The following is a 12082-nucleotide window of genomic DNA, read 5'->3' as shown; positions in this document are numbered from 1 at the left end:
CCTCTCTCTCTTTAATACCCATATACATGACTCAAGTACTTTCATGGGCCATGAGCTGATCATAAACTGTGAAGCTGGCAGAGTGAAGTACAGTAGGTATTGAAGTGTTTGTGTTGGTTGCTAAACAATAGTGACTCCAACCTAGATGTATGGCCTTTAAAAATCACTATGCAAGTGAGACAAATGGCCAAACAGTACCTTCACAAGATTTTCAAATTGTGTCCAAAAATGTTTTTACATGTACTTCATAGCTCAAGTCATACACCATTCCCCCATAGTCATAATTCTTAGAATGGTAATAGGTACACATTGTGCATTGTATGAGTGCTTGTGAAATTAAAAAGTTAAATAATGGCTTTAGCAAACTTACTGGGAAAATGACTAAAACTGTTTTTAGAAGAAAATACAGTGGTTCTTTTGGTTCCCAGGCCTGAGGTTGGAGTGATCATTGGCGATATAAGGCTTCCTATTCCCAAGTCAGCCTGGGATTGTGTTTTTCTGCCTTGTGGTAGCAGAGCCTATGCAGTGTTTTGTGTGCACGGATAGGAGTAAAATGTACTCCTGTCCCCTGGCTTGTTCAACACAGTTTGCTATCTTAGTTCTGCTAAAGGTAGTGTTGGTTGGCTATAGATACGCAAGGAATACTAGATTTGAGGGGATGTATTGAAATGGGAGCTGATTTTGGTTTTCCCTTTTCCTACCACCTCCTTCCCTTAAGATACAATTTTATTATGTCTTTGTTATTGTGGCAATTAAGTCTTTTAAAGTTAGGTCAAGTGAAACTTTGCATGTAGTATTATCGTTGTCCTAAGTGTGCCAGTAAAAAAGATTTGACAGAAAAGTGGAAATAAAAAATAAAAACACGACAGTTTCTCTTTGGCTTACATGAAGTGGATATTATAGCTTTCAATTAAAATATTTGAACTTATAAAATCTATCCAATTTTCTAATGACACAGCATATGAAGTAGGAAGTTATTGAAAGAGGCTAATTTTCCAGACTGTAAATCACATATGTAGAATTATGGATGTCTGGAAACATGTTGTTTAATGTTTATCATCAGTATACGTTAGTGAGATTATTTGAAAATAATTAGAAGCAGTAAGTAAGAGCTACATAAAATAGAGCATTTTCACTTAGGACAATTCTTATTGAATAGAGGGAGGGAAGAAAATTTTGATAGACTAATTGGTTTCTAGGGGGCAGCAGAAGTGAAAACTGCCTCAAAAAAGTGAGGAATGTGCCTATGGCTTGGAACCTGAGTGTAAATATGTCAATTTTTCTTAGAAATGAGTAGCGACAAGGAAGCAAGTTGGTGTTTTAGCTTTCTGCACTGTTAGTTCTGGTAATGAATACCACTAGCCGACCAGTGTTTTCTGAACGGAAGGATCCTGTGTGTGTGGCACCCAGCAGGTCAGGTTTAAGAAAAAGATGTCAGCAACTTAAGACCTATGTCACATGACTACCCCTTCTTGCCAATACTAGACGCTGTGGATCAGATTTCAACTCCAGGCAGTCCTCCCTGCCATGTGGGTTTAACCGTAGGAGAAACAAAATCACACTTCCGAAAATGTTAGGAGCAGCTCTCCACTTACCGTGGCCTCAGGATTGGAAGCTGGTTTTCAAATCAAAGCATCTCCACTGAATGGAATTTCAGTACTTTGCTGTCATTTTGATGATTTCATCTGGCCTTCATCAGTTCTACCAGGCGCTTCCTGCAAGGATGGGGGCAGGAGCCCTCGCCATCTGTGTGAGTACAGGCCTCCCCTGGCTTCCTCGGACACCCAGGGCTCTGAGGAGGCCTCTGCCCTCCTCGGTTTGCTGAGATGTTTGTGGGGCTTTGTTTTTCCTTCCTAGGAAGTCGGGACAAATTTGTTACTTAAATTTCTTTCTATTCAAAGGGACATTAAGCAGTATTTGGGGCATTCAGCATTTGTCTCCTTTCCTTCCCCCCAAAAGTGAAGGAAAACGCAGGCCGAGTTGATTGGGTTAAGTCAGCTTGATTTAATGTAGAGCTCTCCCAAGCATTCTAGACTTTCTTGTTCCGAAAGAGTTAAATATGAATTCTCAGTTGTAGTTATTGGAAAAATCTTGTGCCTAGATTGAGAAAGAATTAAAATAACCATTAACTTATTACCTCCGAGTATGTTTACAGTATCTTTGTATTCACATTCTTGTTTTCATTTAGTAATTCTGGACTTTCTGTTTCAGCCTGGTTGCTGAAAGTGGTGGTGAAAACGCGTAGTTGAAAAGTGTTTGTGACTCTTTAAACAAATGCAGAAACTTCTGGTTGTTATACTACAGTAGCGTGAACAAATAACACTAATATAAAGTCCATGGGGGGAAATGTGTGTATTTCCAGGGCTGAAATTCATGAATGTCAAAAGCAATTCTTTTGGTGCTTATATATAAACTTTTGCAATAACGAAGTATTGCTAATTATAATTTACAAAATGCTGTAATTAAAATTTTTATTTCAATATATGGAAAATGCATGAATATATGTATATGTATATATTTGAAGTTGGTAGTGTATTCCAAGGGAGCATTTTATGTCTTTAGAGGCACTAAGTGAGAAATACCATACACTTTGTCCCCTTAACTGCTCCCTTGTGTTTCATCGCATTTAGGTCAGATCCTTTATTAAAAAATTTTTTTTTCAGAAAGACCTGCAATTTGTTCTGGGTTGTGATGGCATCCTAAAACATCCAGAAATATCCAGGCAATTTTTGACACATAGGCCCCAAATGGTCACCAGTTGATGTACCAGCCCCACAGATTGAATTTTTTTAGTGAAACTGCAGGGTGACTCCCTCCTGTCCATGCTCAGTTTCTCAGACTGTGTGTCAGTCTGCCTGTCTGTATCTTTTCCTTTTAACTTAGCATCCAGACTCTAGCATCCAGGTATCCAGCTGGTTATCTTTATATCCCTGCAAAGTATTCCCTTCAAAATCTGATTTATTTTTACATATAAAATACTAAGCTTTCACTACAGACACAGATCTCCATTTTTCCAGCTTTATAAAAGAAATACTGAAGGGTCAGAAATGTGTGGAGTGAGACAGCAGATTGCTTTCGTCATGAGATTTGCAGTCATTTCTGATTGTCTGATTGGATCCTTACTTTGCACTCTTGCACACATTGATCTTACCTTGACTGAACTGCAGACTGACACATGTATGAAACTCCATACTTCCCTTTATGTTCAAAGCATGTACAGAATTTCATTTAAGGTTGACATAAAAATCATACTGTTTAAAAAATTATTCACTTTGATATGAGTGTCCCAATTTTACTGTAGGAGGAATTGCAACATAGTATTTATGTAATAAGATAAGCAATTGGAAAATAAACTTTTTAAAAAATATGGCAGAAAAGTGGGAACTAAGTCACACATAAATGCATGCATATGGGCTGATATATTTTTCTTAGTTTGGGAGTTTTGTACTTAGTAAAGTTATCTTATATGTGTCAGCTTCTCAAGTATTCTGCTGAAGATAGTCTTCAGACAAAAAATAGAGTACCAGATATTTGTAGAGTGTATATGTGTGTGTGTGTGTATACACATACGTGTGTACTGATGGATTCTTGAAGTGGGACACAGGCTGGTTTAAATATATTCATTTCCTATATCAATTGACTAACCAACTTTCTCTTCATTTCTTTTTTGTTTTCCTCCCTCCAATATTGGTAATGCTATTAGTAAAACTACGGTGGGCTCACCAAATATACTTAGCATATATTGCTACTCATATGTACAAAGAAGAGGGAGGTTCTTTAATGTGAAATATATTTTTTTCTCAGTAAATCACCCTCAGGCAGAACTGGAAACTATGAGCCAATTAATGTTATCTTAGTCTTTTCTAGTTTGAATGTCATTTTTGGCCAACTCAAGCTCTCATAGGTGAATGCTGAGTCTTTCAGGTTCCCTGCCTCTCTTGTTTTGTCCAGCGTAGTAGCATCTGGGCATTTTGAGGACACATGGGTGAGTAAGGAGTTAGCATATTCTAGTGGATGAAGAATGTGGCGACTTAGAATGTGTGTGTATAGGTTCTTATACTCTGGATGTTCTATTTGTGAGCGAGTTTAGGTATGTGATCTATGACTGATGAATTTGCACTCAGTTCTCTCGGTATTATCAGAGCCCAGTGTACACCCGTCCTGACTTAACCCCAAGTCTTGCTGGTGCTGGAAACATTTCCAAGGGTATCGGGCCCTATAGCCTTTGTTTCTAACTTGGGCACCTCCACTTCTGTAGCCTTACCACCTGGTACCATCAGCTACCTTACATATACCTCACAGTGAGGGTAGGAGCTATGGTTACAGTACACAAAGGCTCACACACCATGGATCAAATTAAGATACTCTTGAGGCTGATTTACTAAATCAATTTAAAACACAATACAAAGCAAGTGGGGAAAAGGTGGGGTAGGTTTACCTACTTAAGAGTTGAAGTGGGATGAAAGGACCACACTCCCAGTACCCTGTGTTGCATACTGTGTCTACCCTGAAGGGAAACAAGGAATTATTATATATACCCCAGGTGCTGCTGGCAGACATCTAATCTACCCAATTAAAAAATGAACAAAGCTTGTAAACAGGAAGTGCACAAACAGGAAATACAAGTGCTAATAAACATATGAAAATTGTTCACTCTCATTCACACTTATAAATATTGGCAAATTAAAAAGAATTAATACCAAGGGATGATGAGAGAATGGAAAATGGGCACTCTCACATGCTGTTGACCAAGTTGTAAACCACTGAAGCATCTTTGTAGGACAATGTGGCAATATATCAAAGTTTATTATTTATATACCTGTTGATCTAGCAAACTCATCTCTAGGAACGTATCTTATAAGTTCTTGTACAATTATGTAAAAATGTTTGCAAGAATATGCATTGCTGAATTATTTGTAATAGCAAGAACTGTAAGTCTGAATGTTAGTAACATTGGATAAATCAATTATAGTATCTCTATGTAATATGAGACCGCTGTAAGTGCCAATATGGAAAGATTTCCACATGTATCAAGTAGCAAAAGCAAAGTGCAAAAATATGCAATAGTACTATTTGTGTTTTAAAAAATGAATATGCATATATGTGCTTAATTATGCATAGAAAATTTCTGCAAGGAAACAAGAGCTTTTATTCTGTATTTTTAAGTATATTTTATTGATTATGCTATGATAGTTGTCCCAGTTTTTTCCCCTTTGCCTTCCTCTACCCAGTACCTCCTTTCCCTCCAGCAATCCCTCCCCCAACTTAGTTCATGCCCATGGGTCATGCATGTAAGTTTTTTGGTTTCTCCATTTCCTATACTATTTTTAATGTCCCCCTGCCTATATTGTACCTACCAGTTATACTTCTTTTTATTTTTAAACAATTTTATTTATTTATTTATTTATTTATTTACTTATTTATTTTATTTATTTTAGAGAGAGGGGAAAGGAGAAAGAGAGGGAGAGAAACATCATTGTGTGGTTGCCTCTCACGTGCCCCCAACTGGGGACCTGACATCCAACTTCGTCATGTGCCCTGACTGGGAATCAAACCAGCAACACTTGGCTCTCAGGCCGACGCTCAATCCACTGAGCCACAGCAGCCAGGGCTCCAGTTATACTTCTTGATCCCTCCATTTCTTCCCCTTTTCTCCCCCTCTCTCTCCCCACTAATAACCCTCCTTATGATCTCCATATCTATGGCTCTGTTCCTGTTCTAGTTGTTTGCTTAGTTATTTTTTTGTTTATTTGTTTTTTTAAGGTTCATTTGTTGATAGTTATAAGTTTGTGCTCTTTACTGTTCATAGTTTTGATCTTCTTGCTCTTAAATGTGTCCCTTTAACATTTCATATTAATAAGGGCTTGGTGATGATGAGCTCCTTTAGCTTTACCTTGTCTAGAAAGCATTTTATCTGTTCTTCCATTCTAAATGATAGCTTTCCTGGATAGAGTAATCTTGGTTGTAGGCCCTTGCTTTTCATTACTTCGAATACTTCTTGCCAGTCGCTTCTTGCGTGCCAAGTTTCTTTTGAGAAATCAGCTGATAGTCTTATGGGAACTCCTTTGTAGGTAACTGTCTGCTTTTCTCTTGCTGCTTTTAAGATTCTCTCTTTATCTTTAACCTTGGGCATTTTAATAATGGTGTGTCTTGGTGTGGTCCTCTTTGGGTCCATATTGTTTGGGACTCTGTGCTTCCTGGACTTGTATGACTATTTCCTTTGCCAAATTAGGGAAGTTTCCCTTCATTATTTTTCCCAATAAGTTTTCAATTTCTTGCTCTTCCTCTTCTCCTTCTGGTACTCCTATGATTCAGATGTTGGTATGTTTAAAGTTGTCCCAGAGGTTCCTAGGCCTCCTTGTTTTTTTTTCAGTTCTCATTTCTTCATTCTGTACTGGTTGATTGTTTATTTTTTCCTTATATTCCAAATCGTTGATTTGAACCCCAGCTTCCTTGCATTCACCATTGGTTTCATGTGGATGTTTCTTCATTTCAGTTAGTATAGTCCTCACTTCTTCTTTTATGCATTTGCCGTACTCAATCATGTCTGTCAAGTACGTGAGCATTGTTATCACCAGTGTTTTAAACTCTCTGTCTGTTAGGTTGGCTATTTCCTCATTGCTTAGTTCTCGCACTAGAGCCTTGACTTGCTCCCTCTTTTAGGCCATACTACTCTGTCTCCTCAACTTAACAGCCTCCTGTGTTTCCCTCTGTGTCTTAGGTAAAGCTGTCACACCTGTTAGGTTGTAATGGTAGAGCCTTAGGTATTCATCAGTGCAGGGCAACGTGTTGCAACCACATGCGCTGTATGTGGGGGAGGGGTCTGAGAGGGAACAATGCTACTTGCTCAGCACTTGCCCCTTTTCCGTCACTTCACTTGCTTCTCGTATGCAACTGGCGCCCCTCTAGCTATTGTCCTGGTGATGGTTCCCAGAGTGGGTGACTTTGTGGATATCTAGGACCAGGGGGCCGTTAAACAGACTCTTATGAGAGATGGGCAGTTTTTTCCACCACGCTAGCCCCCACTGGTTTTCATAGCCAGGAGCAATGTGGCTTTATTTTCCTGGCACTGGAACTGTGAGCTGCGTGGTCTGGCCTGGAACTGGGATCGCTTCCCAGGTGTCCCTCCCAGCTTTTATAATGTGTGACAGCTCTTTCCCATGACAGGCCACAGCCACTGCGTTGCTACTGCTGCTGCCACCACCACAGCTGCCACACCATGTCCTTTCTGCCCCAGCTCTGCCCTTCCTACCTGTCTGGATGAGTATTACTTCTTTATATCTTTGTTGGACTTCATGCAGTTTGATTTTCTGATAGTTTTGGTTGTTTTTTGTTTTGAGGTAGATATAATCCTTCATATCGTTATAGAAGGAGGCAAAGAATGTCTAGTTACATCTCCATTTTAGCTGGACTGGAAAAAGAGCTTTTAAAGCTGGGATAAGAAGACTTTTCAGTTTAAACTTATGTGTATTGTTTGAGGTGTGATCAAGTACATGTGTTATTTTTATTAAATTTAAATTAGTAAAAATAAAGACTGCTCAAAGAAAACGGAATGGTAGTTCTTTCTAGAAATAAGATTGGTTCAAAATCATAAAGGCAGTGAATATTAAGTTTGAATATTAAGTACTTCCACAGATACATGTTGAACTATATAAATTATTTGAACTTGTTTCATATGTAAAAGGAATAGACTTTCCCTCCAAATTTCACAGGGAAGACCTAGAGCCAGGTAGAATGCAATGAAGCTGTTTTAACACCATTGAAAGACATGTCTAAAGATTCTAATGTCTAAAAAAATGAGCTGGTAGTCTAATGAGATGATCAGCCCCCATCACCAAAAGGCTGAATGGTCGTAGGTCTGTTTGGCATTCTGTTGCAGAAGTACAGTTGTAAGGTGAGATGTCTTTGTAATGTTCTAAATATTCTAAAGATTCTTTTAGTAATTGCGTGCTTCCTCAAATTTGTAGTTCTCAGCCCGTTTTACTTTTTTATTTGTTAGACTATTAGAAATTTAACACAAATATGCCTCCCTCAACCCCCTGACTTGCTTCAGTTAGGACTTCCTTTACTTAGAAGATTGGAGGATTAGCCAAAATTGGAGATAGGATGCCATGATCTTAATAATGGAGCTAGAATGAGGGGAGTTGGTAACATTTGAATTGATAAGTGAAGTCTTATTAGCCATAAAAACAGTGGAGGTTTTTTAAATGATATAATTGGAGAATATTACTTCAGGATTACTAATTTTTCACTTCATTTCATCATATAAGAATTGTATATATTAAAATTATACAATGGAACTCAGGCAAATGCTTCATTCTAGGAAAAATGTTTATAGACAGTAGCAGTGAAAAAGATCTGCTAAAAGAAAAACAGTTGTTATAAAATTGTTTTATAAGCAATTAATTTACTTTTCATCTTAATTTTCAGAGATTCCCGTAATATTTAAGAAACTCGTCGTCGGCAGCCGTCCGTCTCGAGAGACGATGGTGTAGCTTCTTAAGTGTCTATCTGCACCGCCGAGAATGGCTGTGCAGTCCGACACGGGAGTGACACGGCATCTGTCTCCTCCTGTGTTGAATTGACATCTTGCGATGACGCTGGAGTGTCCTCTCCAGTGGAGCTGAAGCTACAGAGCCTGGGCAGGGTGATATGGAGGGTCTGCTGTTGCCCATGCAGCAGACCCCCCCTCTCTTCGCAGCTGAAGGATCCAAGGGAAAGACGGAGTCGATACAGCTTGGCTTCAGGTGCGCCGCAGGAGTTGCCGGTGTTGACTACAACGTCAAACCGCCTTAGGGACTCCGGCTCCGGATTTTCTGTCGGGGTTTACTCCCTTAGCCTTTCCCCAGAAGAGGTATGCCGCAAGGCAGCGGAGGTTTTTTGGAGTCAGAGTTTTCCTTCTCTGATGTACCCTGACTGGAAGATCGAACCAGCGACACTTAGCTCGCAGGCCGACGCTCAATCCACTGAGCTAAACCAGCCAGGGCTCATTTAAGAAACTAGTTTTTGTTAAAATGTAAATAAATGATCTCAGATATTTTTATTTCTGTGTTTTATACTGTAAATAAAGCACATAGGCCTGCAAGTACTTATACGCAGTATTAGTTTTAAGCACACTTGGTTTTTCTGAAGCTAAACAGTTTAGTCTTAATTTTTGCAAAAACAAAATGTTTAACACTGTAGTTCTTCTTTGCTGTGTTAGGTCTTGAACATTAAATAAATATTTGTAACTTAAAAAAAACCCTTCTGTTTTTGACTTTACATTCTGCTTAAATTTGCTGAGAAACAAGAGTAAGGATAGCACTTTCAAGATTATTTTTTAGCCCTGGTTGTTGCGGCTCAGTGGATTGAGTATCGGCCTAGGAACCAAAGGGGTGCCGATTTGATTCCCAGTCAGGGCACATGCCTGGGTTGCATGCCAGGTCCCTAGTTTGGGGCATGCGAGAGGCAACCACACATTGATGTTTCTCTCCCTTAGGTTCTCCCTCCCTTCCCCTCTCTCTAAAATAAATAAATAAATAAACAAACAAACAAACAAATAAATAGTATTTTTCATATTTGATTCATAGCAACCTCCTGCAAAAGTTCACTTCTGTTTAAATCCTCCTTAACTGAACTAAGACTGCTAACAATAATAAACAAAAGGTTTAACATTAGTGACATTAAGACTTGTCCCCTTTTCTCCAAATACCTGAGTGATTCTAAGCACACAAATGTTTATGTGCTTTTAGGTTTTTTTATACATAACTGTATCAGCAGTGGTAACTTAAAGTAACCCATTCCAGAATTTATTTCATTTAGATTCATTGAAGAGGGACAAGGTTTATTATAATGAAGAATGGGGAATGTTTCTAAAAGCAGATTAAACCAGTATATTCTTTCTACTGACACAAATAGTATTATTTGGCAAAAAAATTACTTTCTTTTCTGTTTTTAACAGCTCTTTTGAAGTGTAATTTACATGCCATAACATATACTCATTAAGTTTTTAGCCATTATGTTTTCAAACCAATTCTTGGTCCCATGTTCTCTCCCTTATCCTTCTGGTACCCCTGTGATGCAGATGTTGTTATGCTTCACGTTGTCCTAAAAGTCCCTTAAACTATCCCCATTCTCTTAATTCTTTCTTTCTTTTTGCTACTCTGGGTGTTTTTGTTGTTGTTGTTGTTTTCCTTCTTTGTCTTCCAAGTCACTCATTCAGTCTTCTGCTTCATCCAACCTACTATTTATTCCTTCCAGTGTATTCTACATTTCAGATATTGTATTCTTCATGTCTTATTGGTCCTTTTTTTTTATGGTTTCTGTGTCCTTTTTCATGCTGTTGAGCATCTTCATATTATAATCATTACTTTGAACTCTATATCTGATAAATTGCCTGCCTTCATTTCATTTAGCTCTTTTTCTGGAGATTTCTCCTATTCTTTTCTTAGGAGTCTGATTCTGTGTCTCCACATTTTGGCTGCATTTTTGTGTTTATTTCTGTGTATTAGATCTGCTATGACTCCCAGTGTTTGTGGAGTGACCATCTGTAGTAGGTTCCTTGTGTGGCTCCATGGTAGTGTCTCCTTGATCACTTGAGCTGGGTGCTCCAGGAATGTTCTTTGTGTGGGGTATGTGGGTGAGTCTTGATTGCTATAGGCCCATTTGTATGTGGGATCAGTCCTCAGGCTGGCTGACTCTGAGGCTCAACCCCAACCATGACATGCAAGCTGCTGTGCAGATGCTGACCGCAGTCACTTCATACTGACCCTCCCTGAGCCTGCCCAGGCCTCTAAACCCTAACCAAGGCAGTTGATTCCTCAGCAGGGTATAAACTCCACAGGGTAGGTCAAGAGGGATTCCTGAGGGTGGGGCTATTACTTTTCCCCAGGCTGATGCCTTCTGGAGGGTAGTGCTCTACCCAAGAAAGATGGCATCTGTCATTTGGGAGAGGAACTCAGCACAGGGATCCTAGCAGCTGTCCCTTTAGCTCTCTCTCCAGAGCTACAAACCCCAGACTTTTTTCATGTGACTCTAGTTCACTCTGTCCTCCCTTCAGTGGAGCCCAAGATGAGCGGACCAAATGAAATTTTGTGCATTTGTCCTTTAAGAGGCTGCCTGTGTCTCTAGAGGACTCCCATATATTCATTGTGGACAGAAATCCTGCTGCGTTTCACAGCCAGATGTTATGTGGGCATCTATTCCCAGCTCTGGTGCTCTGGGCTGGGCAGCTTGGCTTGGGGTTTAGATCCCACACTTGTCAGGGGGAACCCCCTGTAGCTGAGATATCCCTCCAGAACCTCAGCACCCCCCACCCCCGACGCACCCCCTGGGGAGCAGGGTCAGCCTTTTTCGTGTCTCCGCACTCCCTACCAGTCTTGATGTGACTTCTGCTAATTCTTGGTTCACAGATATCTTTTTGAATTAGTGTTTTTGTTTCCATCAATAAAATACCCATAAGTGGAATTGCTGGATCATATAGTAGCTCTATTTTTACTTTTTCTGAGGAATCACCACACTGTTTTCCATAGTGGCTGCACCCATTTACATTGCCACCAACAATGAGTGAAGGTTCCATTTTCTTCACTTCCTCGCCAACATTTGGTATTTCTTGTCTTTTTGAAAATAACCATTCAGGGTGTGTTAGGTGATAATTGCAGTTGTAATTTATATTTCCCTGATGATTAGTGATGTTAAGAACCTTTTTACATACCTAGTGGCCATCTCTATATCCTCTTTGAAAAAATGTCTATTCAGATCCTCTGCCCATTTTTAAATTAATTCTTCAGTTTTTTGTTTTGTTTTGTTTTGCTATTGAGTTGTATGAGTTCTTTATATATTTTGACTATTAACCCCTTATCAAGTACATGATCTGCAAATGTTTTCTCTCTCATTCAGTAGGTTGCTTTTTCATGTTGTTGGTTTCCTTTGCTGTGGAGAAGCTTTTTAGTGTGATATACGCACATTTGTTTATTTTTTATTCTGTTGTCTTTGTTTTTGGTGTCAAATCCAAAAAGCCATTGCCAAGATTGATGTCAAGGAGTTTACTGCCTATGTTTTCTTCTAGGAGTTTTATGGTTTTAGGTCTTATATTCATGTCTTT

At 39.1% G+C, this 12082-nt stretch overlaps 1 protein-coding gene across 3 annotated transcripts in view; it reads left to right on the top strand.

Annotated features, from left to right (window-relative positions):
• The window catches only part of FAM13A (family with sequence similarity 13 member A), a 312836-nt gene that overhangs the window by 15504 nt on the left and 285250 nt on the right, over positions 1-12082 (top strand). For 2 of the 3 annotated variants that reach the window (XM_090266298.1, XM_090266297.1), the window contains exon 1: positions 1524-1750. The exons of the other annotated variant lie outside the window; for it this stretch is intronic. In XM_090266298.1, the coding sequence (XP_090122424.1) occupies positions 1646-1750 (105 nt within the window). In that variant the 5' untranslated portion in view covers positions 1524-1645. Of the gene's footprint in view, positions 1-1523; positions 1751-12082 lie in introns of those variants that run through there. 3 annotated transcript variants of the gene reach the window in all.

Source organism: Furipterus horrens, unplaced genomic scaffold, assembly GCF_987537825.1.
Source record: "Furipterus horrens unplaced genomic scaffold, mFurHor1.1.pri manual_scaffold_2, whole genome shotgun sequence".
In the NCBI taxonomy this organism is placed as follows: Eukaryota; Metazoa; Chordata; class Mammalia; order Chiroptera; family Furipteridae; genus Furipterus; species Furipterus horrens.
Note: the sequence above shows the minus strand (reverse complement) of the source record. Positions and strands in the feature narration are given on the sequence as shown.